The sequence below is a fragment of the Podarcis tiliguerta genome (assembly GCF_965153285.1).
Source record: "Podarcis tiliguerta genome assembly, chromosome: Z".
Taxonomy (NCBI): domain Eukaryota; kingdom Metazoa; phylum Chordata; class Lepidosauria; order Squamata; family Lacertidae; genus Podarcis; species Podarcis tiliguerta.
In genome coordinates, this window is record NC_139553.1 from 12,881,433 (window position 1) to 12,898,826 (window position 17,394).

General features: G+C 48.6%; 2 protein-coding genes across 2 annotated transcripts in view; one reads left to right on the forward strand and one right to left on the reverse strand.

Annotated features, from left to right (window-relative positions):
* Positions 1 to 4,567, forward strand: part of LOC310669651 (E3 ubiquitin-protein ligase RNF183-like) — a 172,787-nt gene extending 168,220 nt beyond the window's left edge. The window contains exon 2 of the mRNA XM_083424094.1: positions 974 to 4,567. Coding sequence (XP_083280220.1) covers positions 1,909 to 2,562 — 654 coding nt within the window. The 5' untranslated portion in view covers positions 974 to 1,908 and the 3' untranslated portion in view covers positions 2,563 to 4,567. The remainder of the gene's footprint in view (positions 1 to 973) is intronic.
* Positions 4,568 to 5,346: 779 nt separating this feature from the next.
* Positions 5,347 to 17,394, reverse strand: part of LOC310669451 (FK506-binding protein 15-like) — an 83,022-nt gene continuing 70,974 nt past the window's right edge. The window contains exons 19-24 of the mRNA XM_083423490.1: positions 11,668 to 11,770; positions 10,462 to 10,494; positions 9,438 to 9,609; positions 8,412 to 8,545; positions 7,601 to 7,702; positions 5,347 to 6,397 (exon numbers count right to left, since the gene is read on the reverse strand). Of these exons, the coding sequence (XP_083279616.1) occupies positions 5,726 to 6,397; positions 7,601 to 7,702; positions 8,412 to 8,545; positions 9,438 to 9,609; positions 10,462 to 10,494; positions 11,668 to 11,770 (1,216 nt within the window). The 3' untranslated portion in view covers positions 5,347 to 5,725. The remainder of the gene's footprint in view (positions 6,398 to 7,600; positions 7,703 to 8,411; positions 8,546 to 9,437; positions 9,610 to 10,461; positions 10,495 to 11,667; positions 11,771 to 17,394) is intronic.

The following is a 17,394-nucleotide window of genomic DNA, read 5'->3' on the forward strand; positions in this document are numbered from 1 at the left end:
TTGCGTTAGCAAGTTCTATATTTTAGCAAAGTTTAAACATTCCACTTTAAACACACAGCAGTTTGCTTATTGCAGGCTCGTCTGAGCCTCTCTGTATAAGATTTCTGGTAAGATCCCTTATTGTCCCTCTTAAGAGGGCCTGTAAGACAGTTGTTCCGCCTGGCCTTTGGCTTGGAGCCAATTTGATTCCCTCCCTCTCTTTCTTTTTTCTTTTCCTTTTCCTCCTGCGATGAGGCTGCATTTTAATATTTTAATATTTTAATGTATTTTAATTTTATTTTTAAGTTGTAATCATTCAACTTGTTTTTATTATTGCTTGTAAGCTGCTCTGGGCCCGACCTTGGCTGGGGAGGGCGGGGTATAAATAAATAAATAAATAAATAAATAAATAAATAATAATTGACTGCTATGTGTTTCACATCCCACAGAACGTTCCTGATTTAGAGAAGCCATCCTGGTTTCTGATTTGATCTTGGAATGTCCCCCTTAGGATGCCCCTATTTTCATTGGAGAAATGTTGGAGGGGATGGAGTTATCCGACCCCTGAGCCATCTGAAGGCAATCCTGTATAGGGAAGTTTGTTTAATGTTTTATGATGCTTTTATATATGTTGGAAGCTGTTCAGAGTGGCTGGGGCAACCCAGTAAGATGTGTGGGGTATAAATAGTAAAATTCTCATTATGGAATGGGAAGTCCCTATTTTCATCGGAGAAATGTTGGAGGGCATGTGGTTGAAGGAAGTAGCATGCTCTTGTTTTTTTTAAATCTGTGAAGCAATGTGATAGGAATTTTATGGTGTTAGATATATGGTAATGTTCATAAGTGTACCAACCAAGCACATACATAGATCAGGAAGACCACCTGGAACCATTTTGATTCCTAAACTGAGTAAATGTTTTCTTTACAAGGTCAAAGTGGGAAACCTCCCCATTGTCTCTTGCCTCACAAATCCTGTCTTAAGGGCACATTTAAGATATGAATAGGGTGTGAGCCTGTGGCATGGCCCAGGAACTAAGTATTTATCACTACAAAAGAATGGCCAGGCTCCCCAGGCAATCCAATCAAGTAACCTGTCAGACAGGAGATAAACAAGGACAGGAGAAATACAACATTCAAATTTTCTGTTTTAGACCACCTTTTTTGTGATGTAGGTATGATGTATCTGAAGGGTGGTCTTAGGTTACAATCCTTCTGTGATGTTTTTGGGGGTGGTCTGGATCTACAGGGTGGCAATTTCAAAAGTCTTTATAAGGCCTTGTGCGCCATTGTTCTGGGTTCCTCCTCCTTTCCTGCGTGTGAAGGGAGCACCCTGTTGCAACAGATCAATAAAGATCAAGCTTACTAGCTGCTTTGCTTCTCAATATTCTCTGGTTGGCCTCTGTTATTTTCTCCTACCAATAGGGAACCTATGTAAGGACTCTATATGGGCTCTTGGATTACCCCATAAAAGAGAAAAGGGCAATTTTTGTTTACAACAGCAATGAATGATATTCCTAGGCTGGCATGCCTCACAGCCAGTTCCCAGCACTGACCCCACCCCAGCTCCATGGAGAGAGATCCCTTCACAAACAAAACAAGCCGGTTTCTGTTAACAAGTCATCAATTAAGGATTAAAGTTCAGCCTTGGTGTCGCTTTGGAATACAAAGATCCCGCCCTTATCTGCCAGCCAGCAGCCCTCAATTAGCACACTGGGGCACTGCCCTTGGTATTTAGCTGGGTCAGAAGTCTTTGAAAGCCACCTGGAAGGAGTCTGTCCCTGGTTTCCGAACTATTTGAGCTGATAGACAGGCAGAGGGCTCCTCAGTCTCAGGGGTCTCTGGCTTTGTGGTCTTGGGGTTCTCAGTCAGAATCCTGAAGCAGGGGAGCTGGCAAAGAAACCATCTCAAAGGCAGTAGAAAAGAGAGGAGATGGCGCTTTTGCTTCCTGCCATTGATTTGCGGCCAGAAGCACGTATGCTAGAATGTGGGATTTGCTACGAGGCCTACAAGGAGGCTTCGAGTGGGCAAGTGCCAAAGTTGCTGTGGTGCTGCCACTCGCTCTGCCTAGCCTGCCTGAGGAAACTGGTTTGCCAGAACACGGCCTTCTCCTTCGTGGTCTGCCCATTTTGCCGCATGGTGACCCTTGTGCCGGAAGCGGGGCTCCAGGCCTTGAGGAACGATGAAGCCCTTCTGCGTGAGATAACTCCTCAGAGAGAGTGGAAGCTGGAGGACAGAGAGGAACTGGGAGACAGCAAAGACTCCCCGGGTGCCTTGGACCTGCCTCTCAGTGACTCAGTCCTGACTCTGGACATGGAGTTAAACTACCGGACCGGCTCTCCTGTCTTCACTGTCAGTGGCATTGTGCCGGTGTATCCAGCAACGGGTTTCCATTCAGTGCCGGGCTTCCAGAGTTGGTTCCATGTGCAGGAAGTGCAGAACCCTGTCTTGGTAGAGCTTCCCCACAGAGCCTCCTCCCGAGACTCTGAGGCTCCTGCGTCTGTGGAGAACTTGAGGCTTTGCTTCGCCGTGACCATCATTCTCCTCATTGTCTCAGTCTTCTTTGCGCTGGTCTTCTTCAAGTAGGGAGGCTGGGAAGGCAGCCTGGGGAAGACATGTTCTCTGCCAAGAGGAAGAGGCACTTTGTGGGTCTTGGTACACAGAGACAATTCTCCCCAGAGATGCCTGCATGGTACCATATTTACATCTCTTCAGGTGCCAGGCAAAAACGTTCCTTTTTAACCAGGCCTTTTACTTTTAACTATCAATGGCTTGATGGTTTAATGTACTGTATTTTTCTTTCCCCCCGGTTTTAACATATGTATAGGGTTTTTATGCAAGTCATTCTCTAAGCTGCTCTGAGTTGCCAAAAGGAGAGGGATACATTTAATTAATAAAAATAACAATAGTAATTTAGGCATCTGTATGCAGCTTTCCAGCAACATTTCTTTTTTTTAATCCAATTCTTTCTCAGGATTGTGGTTTAGAATTACTTGGGGGTTTAGAGAAGTTTTATCCAGCAGCCCCATCCCTAATGGTTTTACTCAAAACAAGCCCTGTTGGTTTACCATGCATTAGGTGCTGACAGTACGCTTAGGATTGCAGACTTTCTTTGCAATGGCACCAAGGTGCTGCCAGCAAACCCAGCTTTGATCTAGCTGCATGGGTCATACAAGGCATATTGTAAAGAGCCCAGCTTGCTTCCAAAGTGCTTTGCTTTCATCTACCAAGAAGCAAAGACAGCTATTGAGGGAAAATATTGAGTGAATCGGCAGCATCATAATCCCAGACATTCCAAACAGTGCTGGTTTGCCCAGGAGGCAAAGTGAGGCAACCGCTTAGGGCAGAGGCAGCAGATTCAACCTTCAAGGAATGCATCTCCCACTGCTGCTGCTGTGGTGAGAGCAACAGCTATGGCTCATTCCTTCCTGCTCTCTGGGGTCTCCTGCACTCTGCACCCAGCCGACGTGATTCAGAAAGTGTCCCTTTCCTGCCCATGATGGCCTTTGAGTCCTGCTTCAGCAGTTGGGTAAGATTGCTTTGATTCCCTCACTTGTCCCAAAGGTAGATCTTTATTCCACTTCTTATTCCTGATGCAGAACTTCACTCACCCCTTCTTCCCTGGCCAGGGGGTGGCACTATTTGTGGTTCGCTTCAGATGCCAAAATGTCTTGGGCTGGCCCCAATTCCAAGATACAAGAAAAGTTGATCTGGGTCCAGATTCTAAGCAACAGGAGAGGGAACCGGCTTTGTAATCAAGCAACTCCTTCCCAGGCTTGGTGTTTTGGTGATGTGACAAGCCCAGGTTGAGTGTAGCCTATGGCAGCATTTGATAGGAGAGGCCATTTCATCCCTGCCATGATCTCTTGACCTATAGCTATCTGACCATCTGTCTAGGTATACCGTATGTATGGTACCAGGGTTTGCAAGCCCTAATGAACAGCTGAAGGCAGGAACTGGAAACTGTCATTAAAAGTTGCAGCATTTGCAAGTTTTTCATGTAGGGAAAAGGCAAGTAAGAGGTGACAAAATTTTTCTCCCTGTCTCATAATACTAGAAGTCATAGGCACCCAATACAGCCAAATGTCAACAGATTCAAGACATACAAAAGAAAGTACTACTTTACACAGCACATCCTTAAACTATGGTACCCATTCCCACAGGAAGCAGTAGATCCCTGAAAGAGCTTCAATTGCCTGGCTGTTTTGCAACAAACCCCTTTTACACAGGGAACTCTGCCCCCTGTTGCACTGTGAACAGAACAACAGGTCTCCTACAGTTCCCAGAAATAACTGTTGCTGCATCAGAGTGCTTTAAATGCAGGTTGTGACTATAGGAGTGTGTCAGGCCAGTTCTTACGGACTCCTTAATTTCAGGAAAGGGGCTCCACAAAATTGCTCTATCCCCAGTGTGAGGTTTGCCTGCCTCCCTGATCATCAGCATTCCAGGAGGTACTGAAACACTCCTGTTGATATCTTGAGGAGAGGTGGCCAATACAAAAAATGTTTTTAGGTGTTCTAAATTTTTGTGTGTCAGTATATTGCCTTGTTGTCTGCTGTACTGGGCTCCTTTGGAAGGTGGGATAGAACTGTAATGTAATAAATAAAAAGTGTTCACTTTTGCATTTTATGTAATCTTTCACATGATGTAAAAGCTGCTTTGTGGAATCTGTCTAAACATCAGGCCTCATTCCAGGCTGGCAAACAAAATCCCAGCTCAGTGAATGTATGAAGTAGAGCCAGTGAGGGGGGTGTACTGAGGAGATTCAAGGGGATCAGAAGGAGAGCTGCAGGTGGCCCCTGGGAGCCAGAGCTTCCCCTTCAATCACAGAAGCTGCAGCAGATTGGTTCTGGTTGTTCTAGTAGGAAAGACTAGAGCCAGCGATCAGAGGTAGCAGACAGCTGACAGCTCAACTGGGAGAATCTTCAAGTTGTATTAGCTGTTCAGTGGTGGGACTACCTGCCTCAGGATGGGGTGGGCTCTCCTTCCCGGGAAATCTTTATGCAGAGGCTGGATTGTGGGGGAGATTGCAGTGGCCATGGCTTCCTGCATTGCAGGTGCTACATTGATGGCCTCCAAGTCGAGATGAGGACCAAGGCACCGCCTTGTGCCTATCCTGAGTTCACCATTCAACCTTTAGGCAAGCCACTCTCCGTTTCAGCCTCCCCATCTGCAATTACTAATTAGAGATTACTAATACTGGTCTCCCTCACAGGACTGGTGTTAATTCTTACCGTATCAGGTGTATGTATGTGAAGCACCTAAGGTGCCCTATAAATGGTGAGTCAGTTTTTGGCATACATAATCATGCAAATACCCCTCCCCTTCTTGCCTTGCTAAAGTGAAAGAACTGAGGCAACAGGGTTAATTTATTTTAATTGCACTTTATTATTATTTTCAAGATCCAGTTTTGTCAAGGTTCAAAACTGGAGGTGAGCTATGGCAAGAGGTTAAGTTTGGTTTCCACAGGGAGGAGCTGTTCAAGGTGATACCCACTGCTACACCCAGCAGCAGCTGGGTCAAAAGTGTGTAGGGTACAGGTGTGTTCGGCAGTGGTGAATTAAACAGTCAGTTCTTTGAAGCCAGACAAAGTCCCAAATTGACATTTGCTACCGAGAGAGAGATAGAGTGTGTCACCCCTCTTCCTGCCAGCAGCCTCAAAAACCGCGAGTCAAGACGACCTCAGCCCTAATGAGCAATCTGGGGAGGCTCACAGATAAACCCCATCTCCATCCAGATCAGCCCCAGATCAGAACACAAGGCACTGAGTACCATAAGACCCATCATAGGTACAGTTCCCGTCCCCCTCCCGCCCTGGCACAGACCTGGAATCCGCTTCCATGGGGCTGGACGCTGGTCTTGGCTGTGATGCTCCAGCCAAGTCCTGCTGCTTGTTGGCTAGAGCAGCTTGAGAGGTGGGGCCAGTGGTGTGCTGACTTGCCCCACTCTCCTCCTTGCCCTCTGGACCCATTGTGGGCCCCTCCATTGCAGGGGCCGTCTCATCCGCCGCTGGATTTGGAGGTGCCAGAATGGCGATGTCTATTGTGTCCATTTCTCCCTGAGTGCTTGGCCTCTCCTCCTCAGTACTGGCGGAGAGCCTGAGAGGCGGCCTTGCAGTTTGAGCAGAGGCTGCATGAGTTTGTTCAACCGGTACTTCCGAAGAATGACCCTCAGGAGCTGCAAAAAGCAGACTGTCTTGGGCTCCTTCGAGAGCGGTGAATGGCGGACTGCTTGAGCTTTCCTTCAGATTAGCCAAGGGAGCAGGGGGTGCCACTGGTGCTGGTTCTCGGAGAGAGTTGCTGTGGGGATCCCCATAAAGGCGTGCGGCACTTGGCTGCTTCCTTTCCGCAGGTCCTTCCTCCTCGGTGCTGCTGCTCCCCCTTTCCTCCTCCTGACTCTCCAGCAGCTGCAGAGTTGTTGTCTGGAACAAGTAGAGGGGAGGGGGGATTATTTGCCACAAAAAAGACTGCAGCCCCTGATGAAAGTACAGTGTAATGGTTGGTCTCTAGCCAGGACTCAGGAGACCAGGGTTTGAATGCCACCCCAATCTCTGACTGGTGCAAGATTCCAGGGGTCTAGGCACTTAGTCTGTGTTTCCTTTGGAAATGAGGCATAGTGTAGACTGTGGTGTCATAATGATATCTATCTATCTATCTATCTATCTATCTATCATCTATCTATCTATCTATACTTTATTGTGGAACAAAGATCCACAAAACAATTTCTAAACTAGATACAGTTAAAACAACCAGACAGACAGATGGAAGAAACCAAGGCAGTCATTTGTTTTATCTAGGGCATAATGATCTTTGTTTCTTTCTTTGCTTCTTAATGATATATAGTTTATTTACACCTGAGCCTGTAATGGAGGGGACCCCCAGCATACACTCCAAGAGAGTCCCGTTTTTCCCATTGCTGCAACCTCTAATTCAAACTGTCAGTCTGCATTGTGCTCTGATCCTGCCTCTCCAGCTTGCTGCATTTAACAGACTGAAAGCCTTTTTTCTTTTGATCACACCATAGCCAACTGAAATCCTAAAACTTCCTCCTAACCAAAACTTTGGCACTCTCTTCAAACTCACTATCTCAAAGCTCTGGGTGGGGCTTCACCCATCTGCTGGCTGGTAGAGTGTCTGTCTTGCTGATGGCCCATCTTTCTGTCTGCAGCATATACTGTATACTAAAATTGGATTGATAAAGAGATTAGCATGGCCTCTGCAAATTGGTGAAGTGTTCCATTTTTTAAAAGATGTTAAATGTTTGACTATGTTTTATATATGTGTTGGAAGCCACCCAGAGTGGCTGGGTATAAATAAAATTATCATCATCATCATCATCATCATCATCTTCATTATTAGTTCTCTAATGGCCCACCTGTCAAGCGATCTCCTCAACACAGGAAGCTGAGTCCTGCTGTTAAGCGTCTGACTTTCAGTTTCACTCTCCAAGCAGTGATTAAATTCTAACACTTACTAAACCCAGTAGTTATGGGCATCTTGCACCCAAAACTCTGGCACCCAAACTCATGACATTTGGAACCATACAAAAAGGAAGAGAAATGATAGACCAGTTCACTCAATTTCATCTTATTCAGGTGTCAGGATCCATCTGCCCTGGGCTGTACCTTGATGGTGTTCAGGACGATACCCAGGACCTCCTGGCCGGTATAGGACTCCTCCAAGTTGAACTGGCCCCGCAGGGACTGGAAGACCTTCTTCACGATGTTCTTCACATGGGGCAGAATGATGCCAAAGAGTCAGAAGGCAGGGAAACAACACCAGAAAGGACAGTGAGCATTCAAGAGCTTCTGGACAGCCAAATGTGGTGCTGATTTCATTTATTCATTTATTTTACAACAAACATACATTATCTGGATAGTATCCATGTGCCAAGAGATGGATGGCATTGCATTGTGTGACCACAGTTGAGGAGCCCTTGTAATAAACAGTAAGCAGAGAGACCTATGGCAGACATGAGAACCCAGCAGAGTGAGCAGAGGTGTTCCAAGGACAGGTGGCTCCTGCCCATTGAGGTGGGTGGGGCAGAAGGCAAGGAGCCCAATGACAGGCAGAGCCACATCCTGATTGGCTGTAAGGAAGAAGGCAAGCAAGTGGTGGGTGGTGAGGGCAGTGCCCTGTTTGCCTAATAGACTAGACTCCATCGACTGACCTCTTGGGGGCCGCATGCCAAGAGTAAAAGTAGGTGGAGCAACACACATTAATTTCCCCACTTGTCCCTTTCAATCCTCCTTTTAAGAATGAAAGAAGAAGCATGATCAGGTTCAAGGGCATCTTCTAGGGAGGCAAAGAACAGTCAAGGGTGCAAAGCTGTGTGTGGGCGGGGGGGGGGGCACTGGGATAATCCTAAGGATCTCAGAGAGTTTTCCAGGAAGCTACTTCTGACCTAGGTGATGACTTGTCACCCCTGGGCACTACCTTATCCAGATTGTCAATTTGAACACGGTGATAAGCCAGCTCTACGTCCAGGCCTGCCACCTTCTCCTCCAACTGCATCGCAATCAGGTTCACCTCCTGGTATGTGCGTTTCAAGTCAGACAACTCCTCAAGTTCTGTGGAGGTGGGGCAGAGAGCCAGTGACAGATGAAGCCTGCGCCATACTGCATGTCCCTGTTTCCATCCACTGCTGTAGCTAAGCCTAAGTACAGCACCATCAGAACTATATGCTTTAAACACTCACAGCTTCCCACAAAACATTCTGGGAACTGAGAATATTCTCTTAAGGGTGCTGAGAGGTGGTGGGACCCCCGGTCTGCCGCCACCACCCCCAGGTACAATTCCCAGACTGTTAAACTATGCTGGAAATGGCCGCTTAAGCAGGGCTCTCCACTTCAACACAACTATTGGCAGCTGGAAAAAAACCACACTTCCCAGGATTCCTTGGGAGAAAGCTATGCCTGACTGCAGTGGCCCGATAATGCTGTATAGTGTGGTTGGGGCCTCCGTGTAACTTTAAAGACATATCACATGTTTCTTCTCACTCTTACACCGCTCTGCTCTTGCATGCAGGGCAAGGAAGGTGCAGAATATGCACAAACCCATTTTCTATTATGTTACGTTATGTTATTGTTTGTAAGCTGGAGATTCATTTCAACAAAAAACAGCATAGAAATACAATCAATCAAGTTTGTAGAAATCAGAAGCTTGCCTTTTTTAAACAGATGGAATTAAAGTCAAGAGTTTGGAGATTGTGTGTCTGAGTTTTTAACAGCTACACTGCAGGAGGCCCTAAGGAGCAGGACCTCCAGAGGTTGCTGGACTCCAACGCCCATCATCCCTGGCTACGCTTGCTGGGGCTCATGGGAGGTGAAGGCCAGTAATACTTGGAGGGCCACAGGCTCCCTACCAGCAAGCTAAAGAATTTCCTAGGATGATAAAACTACTCTGCATGTGCATGGATTGTGCTCTTCTGGCATTTCAGTGCCTCCTCTCAGCTTCCCTTACCTGCCAGCTGGGCACGGAGTCGGCTGACCTGGGCTTTCTGCCTCTCCAACTCTGTCAGGGCTTCATTCAGTTGGGAGTGGAGATTCATCTCCTGCTTCTGATGACGGGTCAGCTCCAGCTGGAGCTGGGAGATCTGCGCCGTGGCTTCCGCTAGCTCCTTGGTGACCCTGACCTGCAACGCAAAAGAGCAGAAGAGACAGGAGAAAATATGGGGAAGGAGAGCCACAAGACCTTTCCTGGGAGGATGCAAGAGCTGTGCTTTTGGAGGCTCCCAAATGCTAAGAATGAGTCTCCCAGGAAACACCCTGCAGAACTGGTCTACTGGCAAGGCAATGAGGAGCAGGGGGAGGCAGAAGCCTTGGGCTTTTTAGTTAGTTCAGGAGAAAGCATGCACGACAAAGGTGCATAAAATGGAGAGCAGAAAAGATTTCCCCAGAAAATTCAGGACAGACAAAAGAAAGGACATCTTCACACAGCAGAGCTCTCTCCCACAAGATGGAATGAAGGCCAAACAGCTAGATGGCTTTAGCAATGGAGCAGGAAAAGCTATCCACAGCCCGCAGCCACAAGGGCTAGGGTCTCCCTCCACCATTAGAGACAGCATGCTGTTCCTGGGAATTGCAAGTGGGGTGAGCGCAGATCCTGCTTGTAGGATTCCCTTTTGGGACATCTGGTTGTGAGAATAAGATGGGCTTTGGGCCTGATCCAGCCAGGCAAAAGCACTCAAGGAGGTGCAAAGTAGGACTGGTGAGGGTGCGTGGCTTGGAAGGAGCTTTGAGGGCCAGACACATAGGCCCGGGATGTGGCCTTTGGTCCAGGGGTCTGGAGTCCCCCCACCCCTGATTTAGGAAAACCCATTGTCACTGAAGCTGGGATGCCAAAGCACAAAGAGGCTTCGCAACGAGAGACACCTGCAGAAAGCGTGGGGTTTTCGCCTGCTAAAAGTATGAAATGGTGACCTGGAAAGTATGAAGGGAGTAAGGAAGTGCTCAGGTAATCAGGACACCCAAGGACAATGCCTCACCTGGTCCCACCCCTGATCCAGTGGCGGCATGTGCTAGAGAGAAAAGCGGCGACAAGGAGAGGAGAGTTAACACCACCAGAAGCAAGAACAGCAAGAGGGGAGAAGGTTTTATCAAAAGAGGCAATGGCATTCTGGGTTAAGAGCACTCTGCTTATTCTGTGGTCCAAGGGCTGATTATATCACTCAAAATCCCAGCGGCCTCAGGGTAAGATGTGTTAAGTTGTGGGCGAACATATCAGACTACACAGTGATTTCTCCAGAGCAGCTCTTTATTGTAAGCTGGACAGACTGAACAGCAAACAGCTCAGCCAGCCTCTGGTAGCAACAACAACCCAGGGTTTCCCGCCTAAAATAACTGACGTGGACCTGAGTGAAAACTATCTACAGTATCCCCCTGCTGGACCAGGGTGAGGACATCAGTACATAACAAGATGCATGGAAGATCCCTTAATGGCAGGGTTTGCACGCTGATGCCCAAGCAAGAACAGGCCACAGCAAACCTGGACTTGCATGCTCTCCCCTTACATCTCCTCCTCTCATGCGCCCAGAAACCCTGACACTTACGCCCAGCCATGGTTTGCTGTGTTGCCTGGGACAACGAGCTGCAGCTAACATCAACTATGGGTAATATCAAACACACCAACTTCAAATGTTTGTTTCAATAAGCTAACTTCAGAAACTAATTCTGCTTAACATTAATGGCTGTTGTCAGTCCAGACAACAGAGGAAGCACCTAGAAGTGGAAACTCTCACACCCTTCTTCTTGGCTGCATAGGAGGAAGTGAGGGGGACATTCACTGTGCTTGCTCACGTCATGCCAACCCACAGTTTAGCATGGCATGTGAATGAAGCCAATGAGATCTTACTGTAGACCAATGTAGTGCATTTTTTTTTAGTCACTGTGTTAGATTTTAAAGGGACATTCAGTTGTTCTCTCATATTCAACCTGAGTTGCTTTTCAAAGGATTACCTGAAGCTTATGAATCTTTTACCTGTATGTGCATGTATACCTAGCCAATCGTTTGTTCTATTTTGTTGCTGCTGCTGCTCAGAAACCTAACTTCTTTCTGGCCTGCAGCAAAGGGGAATGGTGACCTGCACTAGCGATTGTGAACTCAAGGACGGGATCCTGGGATGGCACTTGCCCTCCCCACAGCCTCAGTCACTTGGCCCTCCTGTTGTGGCTGTCCCACTGCCAGGGCTTACCTTCTCCTGTTCAGCATGTAGGACCCTTGCCTGGGTGTGCTTCATGGTCCTCTGCAGTGAGCTGTTGCTCTGCTCAAATATCAGGTTGCCCTGCTCCACATAGCTGGGGGAAGAATTGTTTTTTGCACACGTGAATGTTTGCATGTTTTGATACTTTCCACCCTCTCATGTAAAAAAAAATAAATCAAGGCAGTATCATATGTAGATCTCACTTTTCAAAAGCCACCCTAGGAGAGCTTCTATCCTTTATATCAGAATCCTAATAGTTCTTATTTTATGTTCCATCTTTCCTCCAAGGAGCTCAAATACTGGTATATAGTTTTCCTCCCTTTTTTATGTTCACAACAACCCTGTGAGGTAGCTTAGGCTGAGAGAGAGTGACTGGCCCAAGGTCACCTTCATGGCAGAGTGGGGATTGGAACCCTGGTCTCCCAGATCTTACTCTGACAGACCCTCTTAACTGGAACCCCACACTGGCTATATTCCGGTATTCCTCTATTTGTCCATCCAGCCCAGTACTGTCCACTTTGACTGACAGCAGCCTTGGGTTGCCTGGGGATTGAGTCAGACCAACTGTGATTTAGGCTCCCTGCAGTATGGAAGGAAGGAAGTTAACAAACCTGAGCATAGTAGGAAGAGTCTATTATGGGGTAGGATACTCAACTGGCCTTTGGGACTCTGCCTCGGCCAAGCCCCTCACCAACCCCACCTCATGACCTCCCCAAGGGAGCTTTAGCCTGGCTGGAATGTGTCCTTGAAGTGTGACAGTGCACCTTGCTTCCCTGGACAGGGAGAGGTGTGTGCAGAAAGAAGCCCCACATGGTGTATTTTCTGGCTGCACAGAAGGCAGGAGCAGCATCTGTTGCTCTGTCCACTGGAGCCCCAGCCCAGCCCTGGAATGTGGCCCCTGCCAGGTTGTCTATGAGACAAGGTGGCCTCAGGATTCTTTGGAAGAAGCCACGGCTGCTGAAAGTGGCATGACGCTATTTGGAACGTATGATTTACTATGATTTATTGAATTTGTATACCGGACTTCATCCGTAGATCCCAAGGTGGTACAGTGCAGATGGGGCCTGAGTTATGCAGCTGAGGTGAAGGCCAAAAGCCTCAAACACAGAGGTGGCAACCTATTTACTGCAGAGTTAGGATTCGACAACTGGGAGAATGGAAGGCTTAAAAGCTAAGGGCACCCTCAATTTATTTTCTCACCCTGGCTTTGGAGCAGGTGTAGGAAGAGTCAGCCATGCTGGGTCTGTAGCAGGGCTTTCTGATGATGGTGCTGGTGAAGGTGTGAGGGAGTCCCTGGGGCCCAGGCTCTGTCCGGCGGAGTCAGCGCCCTTTGCAAACCACACCTAAGGGAGCAAAAGAGGGGCATCATGGAGTCTGGTCAAGGCAACCACTGCCTCCATTTGGAGAACTTTATCCAGGCCGTAGACCGACCACCCAACAACCTTCCCAGGTTCTCTTGGTTTCTAACACATTGGGAGGAAGACACACTCACCCGTTTGACTTCCACCTCAAAGGCCAGAGTTGAGTCCGGAGGAATGCGTTCAGCTTCTGCCAAAGGCCTGTAAGCCAATGCTGGCGGGATGAGGAGGAACCGCCTGCCTCCTCTCTTCATGCCAATCATCCCATCTTCCCAGGCCTTCAAGTTCCAGAAATGGAGAACCAAGCAAAAAACAAGTTTGGGTGACCACCTTCACTAAGTGTCAGAATCACACAGCCTTCGCCAACCTGACGTCGTCCAGATACCTTGGACTCCAACTCCAATCAGCAGGCTGTGTGTGTCAGGTTGGTAAAGGCTGGTCGAGAGCAGGGCACAGGAATACTGACAGTTCTCTTGAAGTCATGAGGAAAGTAGCTTAAAGCAGGGATGAAAACCATTCCCTCCGGGGCAACCTTCTTGGTGGGGAAGAGCATGCCAGGAGTGAGCGGGGCTAGAGGGGAAAGTGGGAGGGGCAATGAATGTAATTTTTACCTTTGTACAATAGGCTACTTTAGACACCCACTCACACTCCCCCCTCTGTCTCTCATGCAGGACAGCAAGAAGCAACATTGGACATTTTTCTTCCAGGCCACAGAGGAGGCCTCCCACTCCAGCAGATCATGGCAGGCGTAGCTGCCATGGGACAGCTACCTGCCTGCGGTTCTTGAGGAAGCCATTTGATCAGGGTTTGAGCTCAAAAAACATCACTGCTATTCAACCTTCCACACAGCCTGGGCTGCTGAACTCTGCTTAGATGGGGAAGTGGAAGAAAGAATCCTTGCACTGCGGTGGGAAGATAGCGCCATCTTACCTTGATGACTTTGCCAGAGCCTAGCTTCAGACGGAGTAATTTCTCTTTATTTACATTCGAGGCGAAAACCTGTTCCAAAAGTGGAAGGTCAATGGGGTGAAATTACTTTTAACGCGGAAGGTAATAGGTTCACGTTCCGCTACTCCCACTGCTGAGCCAACAGCAATGGGTATCGAAGGACGGGGCACAGCTCAGGGACACAGCACCTGTTTTGCAGGCAGAAGGTTCCAGGTTCAACCCTGGCATCTCCAAGTAAGGTCAGGGAAAGGCTTTTGCTTGGAAGCCTGGAGAGCTACTGCCAGTCAATGTGGGCGATGCCAACCTAGACCGGTGGCCTGATGCAGTGCAAGGCAGCTTTCTATGTTGAATCCCCTACCTAGCGGTGCCTCCCATGTTGCAGATTGGGTAAAATGAGGTTGAGAAATAGGATCTACACCTTGGAGACAGGTGTAGCTTAGGGCCTAACAGTATGTGCTTCCCAGGAAGAAGGTCCTGGGTTCCCTCCCAGCATCCCCAGTTGAGAAAGGCGGCAAGGCTGGGCAAGGCCCCACCTCTGGAGAGCAACCAATGCAAGCCCCATGGAAAAGCACTGGCTAGAGCTCATTGGGGTTGGGGTCAAATGCACATTGAGCTGTGAAGCAAGCTGGGTGAGCCTCACCAAGTCCCTCTCCTGTTTCATTTCCTTGCAATGTTATTGAAAGGCAAAAAGACAGGGTTGTGGGAGAAAAGGGCTGTATGCAAGCTATAAACCAGGAGTGGGAAAGCTGTGGTCATGCAGTGCTGCTAGAGCAGGGGTGTCAAACTCAAATTCATCGGGGGCCGCATCAGCAGTTTGGTCACCCTCAAAGGGCCAGTTGTATCTGTAGGACTATGTGTCCACTCTTTATTATCATAAATTATTGTCACTGCATTCAATTATTACTGTTTTTTGTAATAATGTAGACGGTCCACTTCACATTTATTTTAAGGGTGTTTGGAGTGTGTGCGCGCGCCTCTCTCTCTCTCCCACTCACCCCACCACCACCACCACCCACCCCATATTCCCAAAGAACAACTTGATCACGGGCATCGTCGGTCCTAGAAAGGCTGGCTGTGCAAAGATGGAGAGGGAGGCGAAATGAAGAGGAAGGGAATCCCCGGGCTGGTGAAATCCAGTGCGGAGGAGAAGAGGATGCCTCCCACAGGGCGAGTTTGCACGCCAGGAAGGATCGGGAAGCAATAGCAGGACGTGCGAGGAGAGAGGGGCTTTCGAAGCCACCCACCCTGGGAGAGGACTCTCCTTAAAAAAAACAAAAAAACGCTTCTCTCCCACCAAGAGGGATTCCAAGGTGGCTGAGGATTGGAAGAAAAGGGGAGTTTGGGGGGCGGGCGGGGAGGATCCAGCATCCCCGGAGAAGATCCAAGGCTGGAATAAAAAAGTTTATCCGAGGAGAAAGACTCCCCCTGCGCGGCGCGGAGAGACCTGACCTTCCGCCTGCTCTTTTTGAGCAGTGAGCGGAAGAGAGAAGCCAGCTGCCCGCCTCGCTTTGGCCCCCGACGACGAAGGCGCAAGTTGAGAGACGCAGGGACATTTGAAGCAGCAGCCACGTCCTTAAGAGCGACGGGGGGAGGCGAGTAGGGAGCCGCACCATGTAAACTTTCTTGTGTCAAAAAAAAAATTAAAAAGCGAGAATAAAAGGTGAAGGCCGGCGGCGGCTACACGGGCCACATGACGAGGTCTGGCGGGCCGGATTTGGCCCGCGGGCCTTGTGTTTGACACCCGTGTGCTAGAGACTTCAACCCCCATCATCCCCAGACACCCCCCTCTGCCAGGTCTCACCTGCCCAAGACTACCGTTCTGGAACAGCCAGCCTGTAAAAGTGATCTCCAGGACATCTCCAGTCACCACACCTTGGCCATCCCCGAGAACAAGATCCTGGCACAGCACTGAGTCAGGAGAATGGATGCTGTTATACTTGGCAATGCACAGCTGTGAAGAGGAAGAACCAAGCCGTTTGTGTCATTAGCCTGCATTGTCATCCGGACCTATGCAATCTGGCCCAACGCAGCACTGGCTGAAGACCCCAGGGGCCTGAAAAGGCCCCAACTGGCTACACCACCATTCCTTGCCCTCCCTGGATGCTTCTTAGTGGTTGGCAGAGAAAGCTTCTGGTGACTGATGCAAGAGAACTTACCTCCCGCAAACACTAGTTCAGTGTCTGCAGGACAGCCACCCCCCACCCCACAATGCAATGCATGCCTCTGGCACCTGCTTGTTGAAGTCCACAGCCGCCATTTCTGATTCAAACATGATGGACCAAATCTGCCTCTGATCATCATAAAATGTGCAGTAGTTGTTGGGATGCACCTGCAGAAAGAGAAAAGAGAAAGTGGAATTCTGAGCAGCAGACAGCCTCTGCTCAAAACAACTTTCTTCCTTCCTGATGGGTCTTGCTAAAGACTTTGGGTTGTGTCCCAATGTTAGTCCTACTCAGAGCAGACCCATGAAAATTGATGAACATGATGAACTTTGGTGCATTAATTTCAGTGAGTCTACTCTGAGCACACACACAAACATCAACATATGTAGTGTGTCATGTTTAGAAATGGAAAAATGCTATAGGACTTTGGGGTGGAGGGCTACCCCATGGGATGTAAGCTACAGTAGGACAGAGGGCAGAATGTCATCTACTTTACTTTATCTCTAGGTAAGCGTTTTAACCATAGAGGGGCCCCTTGGATCTAACACTACTCAATTCTAATGGGTTGCAACAAGCATTAGCCATACTCAAAGCAGACCCACTGAAATTAATTGACCACAGCTGAGACCTCGTATGCAATGTGCATTTCAAACCACCAAAGAATTCTGCTTAGCTTCAGCCTATGCCATGGTCCTTGCAGGTCTTAACGTCAAAGCTTACCGTGAATACAAACCAGGCATGGATGCTGGCGGTTGCAATCTGCTGCAGCTGGCTGATATAAAGAAGCACTCTGTACTGGATTCCACAAGAGACGGAAGGACAGAAGAAAACAAGAGCAAAAGTGAGGAATCAAAAACTACGGGGCTGGCTGTTTTCAAAAGCACCTGGAGCTGCTCTTATACCAGGTAGCATTTCCACAGCACCCCAACACCCAAATGACACATTAACATACAAATACATCAGAGGTGTTCATCGTAGGAATTGCTTTGGTTGCAGGTGCCTGCCTTAGTTACATGTGAAGTGACTTCGTTACAATGGAGGAGGTGTGGGGAGCCAATGGTGCTGAGCTACAACACCCATTGTCACTTGCCAGCATGGCCAGTGGAGAGGGATGATGGGAGCTGTCGTTCAGTGACATCTGGAGGACCAAAGGCTCCCTACACCTGGAGAAACCAAGGGGTGAGATCTGTCCTTTTCCGCCCAATCAGCTAAACGGGAATGACAGCCCAGTGTTTTATCCTGTCCCCACC